The sequence below is a fragment of the Arachis hypogaea genome, chromosome 15 (assembly GCF_003086295.3).
Source record: "Arachis hypogaea cultivar Tifrunner chromosome 15, arahy.Tifrunner.gnm2.J5K5, whole genome shotgun sequence".
Classification (NCBI taxonomy): Eukaryota; Viridiplantae; Streptophyta; class Magnoliopsida; order Fabales; family Fabaceae; genus Arachis; species Arachis hypogaea.
In genome coordinates, this window is record NC_092050.1 from 38,014,304 (window position 1) to 38,028,396 (window position 14,093).

At 35.7% G+C, this 14,093-nt stretch overlaps 1 protein-coding gene and 2 long non-coding RNA genes across 5 annotated transcripts; 1 reads left to right on the forward strand and 2 right to left on the reverse strand.

Moving 5' to 3' along the window:
* Positions 1 to 2,392: 2,392 nt before the first annotated feature.
* On the reverse strand, positions 2,393 to 3,063 carry LOC140179652 (uncharacterized). The gene is made up of 3 exons (XR_011873393.1): positions 2,935 to 3,063; positions 2,513 to 2,589; positions 2,393 to 2,429 (listed from the first exon to the last, which is right to left on the reverse strand). It is a non-coding gene; the product is annotated as an uncharacterized lncRNA (long non-coding RNA).
* A 582-nt stretch (positions 3,064 to 3,645) lies between these two features.
* Positions 3,646 to 4,572, forward strand: LOC112750203 (uncharacterized). The gene is made up of 2 exons (XR_003175447.3): positions 3,646 to 4,069; positions 4,158 to 4,572. It is a non-coding gene; the product is annotated as an uncharacterized lncRNA (long non-coding RNA).
* Positions 4,573 to 4,804: 232 nt separating this feature from the next.
* LOC112750202 (alpha-amylase 3, chloroplastic) lies at positions 4,805 to 13,763 on the reverse strand. 3 transcript variants are annotated; one of them, XM_025798801.3, is made up of 13 exons: positions 13,232 to 13,763; positions 12,809 to 12,939; positions 12,282 to 12,336; positions 12,063 to 12,188; positions 11,810 to 11,912; positions 11,306 to 11,667; positions 10,092 to 10,798; positions 9,293 to 9,482; positions 8,983 to 9,089; positions 7,580 to 7,829; positions 6,813 to 6,935; positions 5,915 to 6,082; positions 4,805 to 5,353 (listed from the first exon to the last, which is right to left on the reverse strand). In XM_025798801.3, exons 1-13 carry the CDS (start codon positions 13,535 to 13,537, stop codon positions 5,195 to 5,197), a joined length of 2,787 nt encoding a protein of 928 aa, XP_025654586.1. In that variant the 5' UTR covers positions 13,538 to 13,763; the 3' UTR covers positions 4,805 to 5,194. The 3 variants fall into 3 exon arrangements, with proteins under 3 accessions (XP_025654586.1, XP_025654588.1, XP_025654587.1); XM_025798802.3 differs by having other exon boundaries at positions 4,919 to 5,347; XM_025798803.3 differs by lacking the exon at positions 8,983 to 9,089 and having other exon boundaries at positions 9,293 to 9,376.
* Between the last annotated feature and the right edge of the window lie 330 nt (positions 13,764 to 14,093).

Consider the following 14,093-nt stretch of genomic DNA (forward strand, 5'->3'; position numbering starts at 1 on the left):
GGTCTATAAGATTATCATAAAGGTGATTGTTAATAGATTTCGTCGGTATCTTGAGGAGATGATAGGCCTTTTACAAGGGGACTTTATACTTGGGAGAGGAACTACAGACAATATCATCATTGCACAAAAAATTTTGCATTTTATGAAGAGAACCAAATCCAAGAAAGGTGCTTTGGCTTTTAAGATTGATTTAGAAAAAGCTTATGACATAATAGATTGGCGGTTTCTTGAGCATTCTCTAAGCAGTTTTGGTTTCCCTCAAAGCACTGCCAGACTTATTATGAACTGTGTTTGCTTGTCATTTCTCTCTCTTCTTTAGAATGGCAGTAGACTTCCTAGTTTTTGCCCTAAGCGTGGTTTAAGGCAATGAGATCCCATGTCCCCTTACCTCTTTCTGCTTTGCATAGAGCGGTTAGCTTACTTGATTGCTCATAAAGTTTCAAATAGAATTTGGTCTCCGATAATTGTTTCTCGAGGGAGCCAGACTATTTCTCACCTTATGTTTGCTGATGACCTCTTTTTTTGCAAGGCCACAAAGTCCCAAGTTGCATTGATTATGGATGTTCTTAACACTTTCTGCAAGGCTTTCAATATGAAGGTTAATTTTCACAAATCAAAGGTTCTATGTTCAAAGAATGTCTCATCTGTTTAGAAGCATATTTACTGATATCTCTAGCATCAAATTTACTCAGAATTTGAAAAAGTATCTTGGAGTAGATCTTAATCATTCTCGTGTCTCTAAAAGAGGGGCACATGATGTTATTAAAAAATTCGAAGTAGACTTTCTAGTTAGAAGGGTCGACTTTTAAATAAAGCTGGTAGGATTTGTTTAATTAAATCAGTTAGTGCTTTTATTCCCACTTCCCAGATGCAAGTATCCCTCTTCCCTTCTTATGCTTGCGAGAAAATTAATTCCGACAATTCTTGTAAAAGGGTCAGAGCAATGGTAAGAGACTTCCTTTAGTTAAATGGAAAACTCTTATTGCTCCCAAGAAATATGGTGGCCTTGGTTTTAGAGATGCTCACTGTGTGAATTTGGCTTTGTTAGGTAAGCTGGTCTGGCAAATTCTTTCTTATAAGGATAAATTATGGGTTAAACACATGTCAAAAAAATACATAGAGCGTTGTTATAGCTTGGATTTTAAGATTTCCACAAACGCTTCTAACTGTTGACATGGTATTGCTTTGGCGCTTAATTTTTGAAGGATGATTTTTCTTGGTGTATAGACTCCCTTCATCAATCAGTTTGGCATCATACTTGGAGTCTTCTTAGGTATATTGGAAAATTTCTCTTTTATGTCCACATTTCAGAACCTAGAAGATATTTGTTTTAATTTTGTTTGGCACTTGGATTCGTTGGCCACTCCTCTTTCCTTGGATATTAAAAATTTCATTCTTGGTATAACTCCTCACGAGTAAATACCCATAGTCGTCCCTGAGAGTCGCGCAAATACTCAATGTAATCCTCAAGATCCCGATTTCCCATTGTAGTCGTCCAGATAGAGCTCCGAGCACTCAAAGTGGTCCCTGGATATATTTCTGGTGATGAGTCATCACCGGAGCACTGACGTGGCCTCTGTTTGCCACGTTGGAGGGGTCCAACGGCTATCTGAGCTGGCCAATTTCCAATTTGTACCCACGTTGGTCCCTCCCTTTATATCTAACCCTAAAACCCCAAATTTTTGTAAACTTCATCTCTTCTTGTTCATCGCTCTCTATCTAACTTTAGAAGCTCTTTAGCAGCATATGTGGTTAAATCCAAATTTCGGTGGGATCTGCAAGCATAAAGCAGAGTCCCTTAAGATATCACAAATTTTCCATTTAACCCTTCTATTTATCCTATATTCCATGCCAACTAATCCAAGAACTAAACAGAAACAACAATACTTTTTGAGGGACTAATCCGAAGCTGCATTGTAAAAATAAATGTTCCATAAACAACATATTTATAATAGATTTGAGCTCATTTTCCAAATAATGCCATTATTCTTTTTTGGCGTGCAAGATCCAAATCTGTTTGCAATGGAATCAGAAAATATTTGTGGCATGAAAGGGTAAAGAAAATCCAATTCAGCAGGGCCTCAAACACACATGACACATCTAATGTTGGCCTATAACCACACTCAATCAGTCTACCACTTCAAAATACATTCATTTGCAAGCCAACTTTTAAAATTAGTTGCAGCTAATCAGAATGGGGTAGAAATTTCAGCACAAAAGAACCTCTTCAATATCTGATCTTTCTATCAAGGGAAAATGAAATGATTTTTCAAGATTAAGTCGCCGATAACTGAATCAGGCATTCGTGATTTGAACACACGTGCTATTTCTTTTTTTTTCAATGAAAACAAACCTCTTCTTGAAGAAATAACTATATCTCCAATGACTTCAGTTTAAAAAAGCCCTCACATAAATTTCAACTTACCAACCTGAGAAAAACAAGTTAATTAGAAAAACTGTGTTAGGTCTAAACAGGGTGAACATTACATTAATAAAAGAATAGATTTTTAACTGTAGTTGTTACTGGCAGCTTCTTTGTCAACGGTTGCTTCTCACCCATGGATACTCCAACACACTTCAAAGTGATACCTACATATCCCTATATCAAGTTAATAAATTTACCAAACTGTAGTTTAGGATTTTTCAATTTATTTATTTATTTCAAAAAAGGATCAAATGCACAATAACTCAATCAAACTACATCCATGTGATGGTAAATTTTTTGTTTATAAATAAATTTCAGCCTCAAGGGTCAGTCTTGGGGTTATGGTAAATTATGATTTCATAATCTGACTACATCCATGTGATGTAAAGAAAGCAGTTCCAGAAGAGTATACACTAAAAAAAAAAATGTATTTACAAGAAGCAAAAGACACAATAACTCAATCAGACATGAGAGACATGTTGAAAAAATATTCGGTACATAGTTTTTACCTTTTAGAGAAATCTTGCAGTGTGATCAAATGGTTCAATTTCTAATGTTTATTCAACTGCTCTCCATAGTTTAACGAGAATAATGAACCAAAAACAAAATGTACTAGTACTCTACTTATATTGTTTTCAATAAGATGTAGCTCTTCAATAGCTATCAATGATTATCTAAGCCATTCAACCTGCCCAGTTAAACATGAAACATTTAGTGACTCCTAACAAACATGATGGAAATTTAAGCAGCAAATATAAGTTGGGAAAAGATATAGAAAGGAACCTGGCAACTTGCCAATCTACACCAGTATCACTTAAAACTAGAATACGGATGCTAGGGTGGCGAATGGCAGCACGAAGGTCGTTGGAGGTGGAGGGTTGGGCATCGGGGTGGATGTAGGTTTGGAGAGCGTAGAGGAAGAGAATTGGGAGCCTGAAGAATACGATAAAGAACGCGAGGAAGAGGGAGAGCCAAGGGTGCATGACTGGGGCTTTGTACAATAACACCAACTGCGAAGGATCAATGTGGGTATAAATTGAAAATGAGCCAGTTCACGTCAGCGTTCTGGTGATGACTCATCACCAAAAATATGTCCAGGAACCACTTTGAGTGCTCGGAGCTCTATCTGGAGAGTTACAATGAAAAAATCGGGATCTTGAGGATTACATTGAGTATTTGCGCGAATTTCAGGGACTACTATGGGTATTTATTCAACTCCTCACATTGGTGGTAACCCTGGATGGTGGTGGTCTTCATCCTCTACCAAAACCTACTCAACAAAAGAGGGATATATTTGGCCCTTGCAAAGGAATACCATTGGGATACCCACATCAATTGAAACTGGTTGTGGCGCTCAAAAATTCCAGAAAAATTGAAGGTTCTTGTTTGGCTCTGCATCCAAGAAGCCTTGCCCACAGCAGCTTTTCGATTTCGGTGCGGGATAGCGATGTCGGATCTCTACCCTCGCTGCAATGGTCAAAAGAATCAGCTTACCATTGCTTTTTGAGTGTTATCGAGCTCGAAACGTGTGGTCCATTCTGGGTGTGTCCTTGTTTGGCATCGGCAGCTCTATGGCTGGTTTAGTGAACCCCTTGGATATTTTTCGATGCCGGATGGTGCAAGCTGATTTCACTTTCTTCACAGGTATACGATAGATTTGGCGTCATAGAAATTAGTAAATTTTTAATCCCGAAGAGGAATGGTCTGATCATAAAGTTGCCTTTTCTGGCAGGAGGCCTGCTCAGGAGTTGAAAATTTTCAGCCGCTCAAACCACCTCCTTCATGAACTTGATGATAGTGTGATTTGGTCTCCTCCTCCAAACGATATGGTCAAAATAAATTGTGATGCCACTATGCCAGCATTTACCATGAGTAAAATCTTGCGGAATTTGGTTGTCTTCTTCAGAATAAAAATGGAACTTGGAGAAAAGGTTGCTCAGGATATCTCCCTAATTAGGAAATTTTCAGGTGTGAACTTTTTGCTCTATGGAGGAATTTGGTTCTTGCTTAGGAGTGTGAGTTCAAATAAGTCATAATCGAAACTGACTCAATAGAGGTTTATCTAAGACTTCAATTTGATTCTGATTGGCCAACTATAACACTGATGGTGATCTAATGTTGAAAATTAAAAAGTTATTGGCTTTGAATTGGAAAGTTCATTTTAGTCTGGTGAGAAGGGAAGCAAATTCAGCTGCTGACCTGCTAACTAATAGAGGGGCTTAGGATGGGATTGATTTGGTGGAGTGGTTAGAGCCTTGGCAACAGTTGCGAAACGTTCTCAGTAGGGATTTAGTAGTGCCTACTTAATTCTTGTTTTGTGTTTTGTGTTTTTTTTTTCTCGGCCCTTGTGTTCTAGCTTCTTTCAAAGACAAAAAAAAATCAACATGATCACCGAAATATAATTATACTAAAATGACCTTTTATACTGTTATACATTAAGAACCTGAATATCCTACTATGGAAAATATAGCATGTATACAACTCATTTCTTGACTTTTTTTTTTTTTTTGCCCCCAAACACATTCACATTCAGCAAGTTCCAAATAAGCTTGCCAATCTTGCCTTTGGAAGTAATGGACCTTTTTACGCAACCTTCTTGATTGTGTTGCTTAGATGGCTGTGACTAATAGCGTGATAAAACTCACTCTAATATTGGAGCCTACCATATCCGAATTTTACAGCATATTATCCTCGAGTACATAAGCTTACTTCTTGTTCATAAACATACTATATACCTTTTTATATACTAATGAGTAATGATGAAATAAGTTATTTTGCCTCCCAAATCTTATAGTCTCTTCCCTCAATAGCGAAGGACCAGTTTTGGGAGCCAGCAGGGGGTTCAAAGTGGCCAGGTCCAATCTTCATGGCAATTTTTTCATCAATGATAGATGCATAAACATCCCATTCTGCCTTAACAATCTGAACCTTAAAGCATATGCAAAGATTAAGGTCAGTTTTCCAACAATATCAAATCTTCAGTATTTGTGCATAACATCATATTAATTCACAACTAAATAATACCCTCAATGTTTGATTAAGAGAGTCATGAACTTGTAAGCATGCATGATATTTGTTTCTACGTGCATGCACATACACAAGAGAGAGTTTATATTTTCTAACCATTATCAATGTTCAATATTACATAGGCATTCAACTAGGTATTGTTACATAAACAAAAAATAGTTTATAGACAATTGGGGTAAAGTTAACTAATTTTGTGTATATAACAACACTTGATTGGATGTTACTATAAATTCATAGAGGATTTCAATTAAACTCTATACTATATCTTCCAAGCACTATAGAGAGCAACAACCAGAAAGATTATAAAAACAACTATTAACGAAAAAAGGATGCATACCAAAAATGCATAACATCACACACATTCCCAAAAAATATTGGAAAGTTTCCTATTCATTCCCAAAAATATTGAGTATAAAACTATACATTACCAGTATTCAAACATGGATATATTCTTATACTTACCACACTCCTGCAGTGGATCTTGTTCCTAGTCCTGATAGATATAAGTGTTGCTACTTCTGTTTTATTGTGAGAGAAAATGTGGTCCAAGAACACTGATGGAGTTCCAGGGTGAGTAAGAATGTAAGCATATCCCTCCATTTCTTTTCCACTCGGAAATCTCCAATGACCCTTCAGGAGAACATATTAAAGATATTTTACTTGATGTTGATAAAAGAGAGTTAATACTTTTATCATTACCAAACCATACCAAAATGATAAGGGTTCCTGCAAGCATCATAACTACAGTATGATATCTCAATACTAAAATGCCTATTATTCGAAATTTGGCTTCATTGTATTAACAATTCCAAAAGAGTTATCCGAAATTCACTTACAAATAGCAAAACAATTAACAAAAGCTTCAATCTTATCAACTAATATTTTCTAGAGAATTTTGATGATGAACTCATGGATAGTTATATAGATTGTGTAAAAAAACCTAAGATATCCAGGTATAATCAATAAAATCCATCCCTATGGAAGAGCAGTCAAAGAGTGAGGGTGTGGAAGATGGTTACTGTGATGATGTGGTAGTATATAATTTGGTGGTCTAGGTAAAACTTTAATACATTGAAGTCCACACAAATTAAACCCGTAAGAGAAACTTTTACACAAATATCCATTCAACTATTACCATATTCGCAAAAGTAATTACCTTTTACTCCTAGTACTTGAATGATTATTCAAAATAACGTTTGATCATCAAAACTAAACTCAAAATGTTACAAGGTTTGATTAGACTACTATTCAACTAAATATTTGCATGCAATTATGCAGATCTACACCAAAAGTCTTAAGAAATTCCAAGCAAAATGATTTAACAATAAGTTTTGAATTTTGCCAAGGTGTAAGTTCAAACCTGGGTGGAACCAGTGTCATGATTTTCAATAAAGGTAACAGCATGAGATGGCCACCACCCCATAACTCCTGGTGGATTTCCACCACTATCAGACAATCGCCAGTATTCACATCTTTCAAATGCCTAAATGGAGACAAATTTCAAAAATAAGATTAAGGATTAAAGTGCACGAGAAAGTAAAGTACAAAACTAAGGAGTTGAGCACACCCTTGGAGCATAACTTCCATTGTGTGCAAGACTTATCAAATGATTCAATTGAGCTTAACCCCTCACTAATTGGTCCATCAAATCAAAACTTAAAAATACATATAAAATACAAGGTAGGACAAGTTAAGCCCTTGTCAGCTTTTTGCTGGAATTTGTCTTGATTTTGTTTTTGATAGAGGCCAATTTGAACTACCTAGAAATAGATCCATCTATGTCCTAAAATCCTTTTGATGATATAGCAAAGGGACTAGCTTGTTAGACATTACGGTTGATCGTCTTTTCTATAAAGATCAATTTCTCCAGGAAAAAATAAGAGGCGCCAATTCTCAAGGTTTTGTCAGACAAAACAAATGTTAACAGCATGCATATGCTAGAAAAATGTCAAAAGCACATTTTTTCACCCTTTCAAAAAATAGGCAAAACTTGAGGTAAGTAAACAATTGAAATATGTCAGGTCTTAAAACATGCAAAAGGGGCAAATGGAATGGAAAACACAAAAAATAAAAATAAAAAATTGAACAGACGCTGTTAAAATAAGAAATGCCTGAGTAAGTGTTTACAGAGTGAAGAATCCCTTTGGTTGTAACATCAAATGCACCAGCAGTGCCATTGGTAGCATTGATCCAATCAACTATCCTCTGCCTATGAGCATCTTGATTATGATCCAATTCACCATCTGTGTAACTCAGGGAATCCCAAAACTCTCCTACAGCAAAATAAGGGTCACTTGCCTGAATGTAGTCCTTTACATAGCCACCCCAAAATCCTCTGGCAAAGTCAAGCCTCCATCCATCATATCCAACTTCTTTTCTGAAAGTCACAAAATATAAGAAACTGGTGTGCTCTATCCAAACCAAAATAACAATCATAATAGAAAAACATAATTTTAAATGGAACTTTACAGGACACAGGAGTAGGACTACTTAGGGCCACTAATAAACAAAGTATAAATGATCTCAGATATCTGATTTTTATGAGAAAGAGAATCCTTCCGAGCATCTAAATCTGTGATGCTATTCAGTTTAGCTTCCTCAAAAGAAAGATTGGAGATACGTATTTGTAAGGCTGTGTTTTGAATTTTGATACTATCCCAAAACAAAAAATAATAAACCTATTTATGTCCCAAGATAGTTCTTCTCGAATTTGGATCCTCTAAATTTTGAATTTTCACTTTAGAGGGTAAAATGTGATCTCTTACCATTTATTTCATAGGTAGGACCAAGAGAAAATATGAGAGAGAAACTATTCAAGAGTGAGAGATCACACTTTACCCTGTAAAGTGAAATTTAAAATTTAGAAGATCCAAATCCGTTTTTCTCTATATTTGCAGTCCACCCAGAATATGGGGACAGTGGAGACAAGGTTTCTCCGTCTCTATGCCTTAAAATCCCGGTCTTACATGTACTGGGACAGTTACAAATCGGGCTTAATAGGTTGTCCATTTGGGATAAGCAGCAATTCAGCAACATGTATTCATCGATTTAGAAATACTGCTTAGTATAAAGACTCCACTGTGCTTCTCTTCCCAAAAATAGAGGGAACAAAGGAAAAGAAGAAATGGGCGGACTATTGGTCAGTTGACTATTACACCATAAAGATTAAAGAAGCACACAAGAATTCATTACGAATACTTCTAAATTTCAAATCTATCCCTGACATTTTGGGAAAGCAGAGAGTAAATAGCATGCCCTAATCAAGTGTGTACCAGGCCAACAGATAGCTATTGGTCGATAGTCAAGACATAGCTCATTTTTAACATATTACCAAGCGATTCCGTCGGATTCTAGCCCTACATACGCCTTGCCACCTTTCTAAGGTAAGATAATAGGGAAACACGACTCATAATTTGACTAGAATCTATGATCTACCAAAAAATTTGATTGTGCAACTGTATGAAAATTTTCCCTGACAGCACTTCTGTTAATACTAAGAAAGGAAAAAAGAAGGGGTATGAGATATCAACCTCAACCAGCATAACCATTCTATAATATCCTTTCTCACAAATTCCTGTGAATGATCAATATTTGGTGCAGCATCAAAATTCTCTCCACTACTCTTGTTGCCCCTACCCTGTATGGCAAGGAATGACATCAATTATGTATCAAAATTCACCCAGCAATATAACAATATCATACAACCCGGACATTCACCAGAAGTGTTATAGAGAAAGTAGAGAACCCTTTATCTGATTCTGATTTAGGATTATTACTAATTAATATGAAGTTAGAGAGAATAAAATACAAAACACACATCCAGAACTTTCACTAACAAACCTGAAAATGAGGATCATCAGCAACAATTGCACGTTCATCCCAGTTGAGACGCCCTCCAAATAAGTTCCAAACACCGTTAGGATTCTGATAATGAGCACAACGGTGATTTAAAACAGCATCTCCTAAAGTTTTTATTCCAAGTTCATGAAATTTTTTCACCAAATCCTTCAGTTCATCAATGTTTCCGTATCTGATATTTATTAAAAAAGAAAGGTTGTTACAACTCATGCACCAATTCCTTTTCTTGATGTGTTTTGCTGGTTATCTATCCTTTGAGTTCAAGAGTAAGACTATGTTTGGATTGGTGGAAAGAGATGAAAATCAATGGACTGAGAAGGAAAAAAAATTAAAAGTTTCATCTTTTGAATACATAATAGTGGAAATTATGAAATGGAAAAGCATGAAATGAATTTTATAACATTTCTGTCATATTATTTTATTCTTCTTCCCCCAAAATGGGGAGAAGCGTAGAATTCCTCATTTTTTTTTCCTTCTCTTATGACAAAACTAGGCATTCCATTCATTTCTACACTAATTTCTAAATAATGTAGTGGTCACTTTACTCCATTCCATCTTTGAATATCAAAACAGAAGGCATGGATCCCCATTCCATTCTACTCAATTGTTTCCTCATGTATTATATAAATATACAGATGAAAACCACAGTGTCTGCTACTCAATTTAGTGAATGATGGTCATATTTGGAGTGCAATTTGGATAACACTAGTCCTTCTATTATAAGTTCTAAAATAAGATTAATGCCAGCAACTAAATGGTTATACTACTTTTGACATAGTACCTTGAATTTAAGTTATATAAATCCCTTGGCATGTATCCTTCAGGTGAAACAGACTCAGTGCACGGCGGTAACCAAACTACAGTAAAGCCAAGTGATGCTAGCTCTGAAGCCTTATCCTTAAGCTCCATATACCATCTTCCAGATTTATGAGATTCCCAGTTAAACCCTTGGCATAATATTTCATATCCCGTACCTTCTGCAGAACATACTTTTGGAACTAGAGTCGATATTCTTGATCCAACAGCAGGTTCAGGTTCCACAACAGCGGCCTCAGGCTCCACAACAGTGGCCTCAGGCTCTAGTGTAGAAGTTACATCTGAGAAAGTTGAAACCGAGCTTTTGAACATATTATAGGCTTCAGCAGCAAGTCTTTCTATTTCTTGAAGAATGCTTTCTTGTGGCTCTTTCAATTTTATCTTTCTGTTCTTATTAGAGGAAATATCTGTCACCAAATTCCTTATTTCGCCGAATATTCCATCAGTAAATGAAAGGAAAGAAGCATCTTGACTTGTCCCCTTGGTCAATTCCCTCTCCACACCTTCTGGTTGGTCCTCTTTATGGATGCTATTAGAACCCAAGAGGGAGACGTAAAAGTCATTTCCCATGCATTTGAACCAAGTTTCATTTTGCTTAAGAACAAAAGCAAATCCTGAAAACTCTTCGCCTAAAGTGATTTGTAGTGAAGATCCTTTTGTACTGTCTCCTGCCTGCAAAATAGGATGGCCAAATAGATGTATAATGAGAAAAAGAAAGAAAAACATTTAACTACAACAATAATGTCTATATCCCCATCAACAAAATATAACTCAACTTTTAAGTTTTTAAAAGAAAAATAATAAGAGAAAATAACAAGAGCAAGTACAAAGTTCTTGAATGCAATGTTGCTTCAATAGTATGCATGTATCCATTAAGGTATATAAACTTACATCAGTGTCTAAAAAAGAAATTGTAGTAAAATGAAAGAGAGAGTACAATGCATCCGGTCAGTAGTCTGCATATAATTTAAACAAAATCAACCTCTTGCAACAGAAAATCATATGGTGCAAAAATCAAGTTTAAAATCTATTGGAAGTATTAAGCATGCCTATATCTTCATAGAATGCATGAATGGCGAGGACCACGCCAGCGGAAGAACAGAATTCAAATTATTTTGATAGCTTAAGGCTATGTTCTAAAACATTGAAAGAAAAATTCACAGCTTGTCAGCACTGTACCTGCAGTTGAGATCTCAAAGCTTTGTCTTTATACGGTACTGTTCCTGGTGGATGAGGACCAGGTGGAACTTCCCACCTTCTTGAATTGCCCCTGCAAAGTCCCCAGTGAAGTACAATATCTCCAGGTAGGTCAGTTTCTAAATATAGGACATTTTTTAATGTCTCAGACTGATAACACTTTTTAACAGAGACAGTAACAGAGTTATTGAAATCAATCTCCTTTGTGATAGGCACTTCTATACAGAAACCTTCTAGTTGACCATTTTCCTGTTTTGGATTAATTAGCTCACTGCTTTTATCTTGATCATTGCGAACTGTTGTTATTGACTTCAGGAGAATGTTACATATCTTTGTCAAACCTCCTACAAGTAATGAAACTACAAATCAGGAGCTGCATCACAGGATAATGATTAATTTGATACCCTCAGAGCACTAAAATGAGAAGGTAATATACACTTTATCAGCAAAGTAAATAAAATCACAACATGCAATGATTTCAGAAACCTGGCCATAAACTAAAGCCCCTTTTAGGTGTCTTAAGGTATTTGGCCAAAGGAACTTTGAAATCTCTTCCCTTATATTGATGCCAAGCTCCATTTTCGTCATCCTAAATCAACCAAATTCAGAAAACCAAAGTAGCAAACGGAAGCAGCGAAAGGAAGAAAAACAATGTTCAGTCAAAAAGGATTCCAAGATCCATCAAGTTATCTACTACTAACAACAAAACAGATACAACTTGTAATTGTTAAACCTAAACCTTGAGAACAAAATTAATTGTGGAAATTTTGCTGTCGGGCTTAAGATCAATCTTGACTTCATAAAATGTATCTCCTTCATCAGCAGATATTGATGACTTTTTCAGGGGTGTCTCTATTGCATAGTCCTGAAATTTTTACTTTCCAACTCAAACTTTTGCCATGCGAATAATGAGCACGCAGCATAAGTGATCATGGCAGGCCATGAAGCCATTGTCTACCTTTATAGTAACAGATCCAGGCGGTATCATATCACAAGGAGGTTTATCCCACTCCCTGCAAGAATCAAGAACTTTATAGGGTCACTAACATTATCAATTAACATACAACAGCATGGTTTCAAACTTAAAGGAAAGAGAGTTCTTAGAGCTTATTTGTTTTGTGTTTTGTCTTCATATTTTCTTTTTTCATGATTGTAAGGAAAAGTCTAGAGGGCCAACAATTTTTGTGTTTTGTGGCCAGCACTTAACCATCAAGAGAAAAGTGAGTGATCTCCCACCATTGGATGTAATCTCACACCATTAAAAAGACTATTGATGGCCAATTGATGGTTACAAAACACAAAAATTGCTGGCCCCTAGCACTCCTCTTTAAAAAATATAAGCAGTGTGAAATGATTTGAAAAAGAGATTTCTATTTAGTTATTTATTTATTTATTTATTTTCCTCACCAACTTCCGAAACAAAAAAATACTCAAAATGAAAATAGTAAATATAAAGAGAAATCAACAATAATATGTACTAAGTACCTCCCAATGTCATCAACATAGGAAACTCCCCAATGAAGAGTCCATTTTCCAGGTAGATTGCAACCCACTGTAAGCTCCCAATTCCTCAAATCCTTACTCTGATCTAATCTCACGAAAATCATTCCCTCCATCTGCAAGATTTCGTTACAATCAAGACAACAATCCCGTAATGGCAAACGCCAAAATATGCTGAGATACATTCCACATAAGGCATGTTAAGTTACAAGTAAGGGGGAAATTTTGTAACATAAGTTTACCATTATCAATCTTTTTTTCTCTTCCGAGTATATTCCCCAACAATTTCTTAGAAAACCATGCACATACTCACGCATAGACATTAACAAAAACACATAATATGCATATCAAAAATATTTTCGTGTTCAAAAAACATTGTTTCATATATTAGATGGTTAAGTTGAGAACCATTTGTGTTCTCTTGATTGGGAAAATATTGGTGAAAAGCAGATCATCAGAGCATTGATGAGGGGAGCATTGCACGTTAGGCGTGTCGATTTCAGAAGCAGCAACCACATGAGAAAGAAACCTATGGGGGTGGAAAAAGGTGGTAGTGGTAGAAAATGCGTTGTTGTTGTTATTGGTGGAAAAGCAAGTGAAGAAGGGTTTGAATTCGTGGTGGTGATTGGAAGATCGTTGTTGAATTGGAAGATTATTTTGTCCGCAGCAAAGGAGGAAGAGTGGGTCTATGGTGGTGAGGGTTCCCATTATCATGAATTGATGATCCCTATTTCTTTTTCAGTCCCAGCAAAAATGGAAAAGCGGTTAATTGGAGGAATGAAATGAAGATACTTTGGCTCAGCATGAACATGCTTTGTAGTACTTTGTAGTTTGTAGTAATTTTCTATACTTCCCGATTGGTTAGAATTTCCTTTTTAGGAAAAAGAAACAAAATGAAATTTCCGGAAAGCAAAAAGAACCATTTTTCAGAAAAAAGGACGTGTAGAATGAGAAGGAATTGTGTCTTGTCTTGTATTAACTAGTGGATTAATAGAAACTATCTATTAATTGATCTATTTATAAATTCAATAGGTATAATAATAAATACAATGGTTAGCTAAGATGGTAGAATACTTCAATCAAGATATGTTGTGTTTAGGTATCTCGTAATTATAAATATATATTTTTATAAATTATATATAATAAAAATTATTTTATATAAAAAATATATCAAATTTATTTCATACCGCTTCTATAAGGTGAAGGTTGTGGTAGGCTTAGAGAAGGGAGTTGAATCTATGCCTTTCTTTTAAGTTACTGAAATGACCCT

Coding starts and splice junctions, on each gene's coding strand:
- LOC112750202 (XM_025798801.3), bottom strand. CDS start 13,537: ATGATAATGGGAACCCTCACCACCATAGACCCACTCTTCCTCCTTTGC. Junction 9,483..10,091: donor TTATATAACTTAAATTCAAG/GTACTATGTCAA, acceptor AATAAATATCAG/ATACGGAAACATTGATGAAC. Junction 6,083..6,812: donor ATGACACTGGTTCCACCCAG/GTTTGAACTTAC, acceptor GTTCTCCTGAAG/GGTCATTGGAGATTTCCGAG.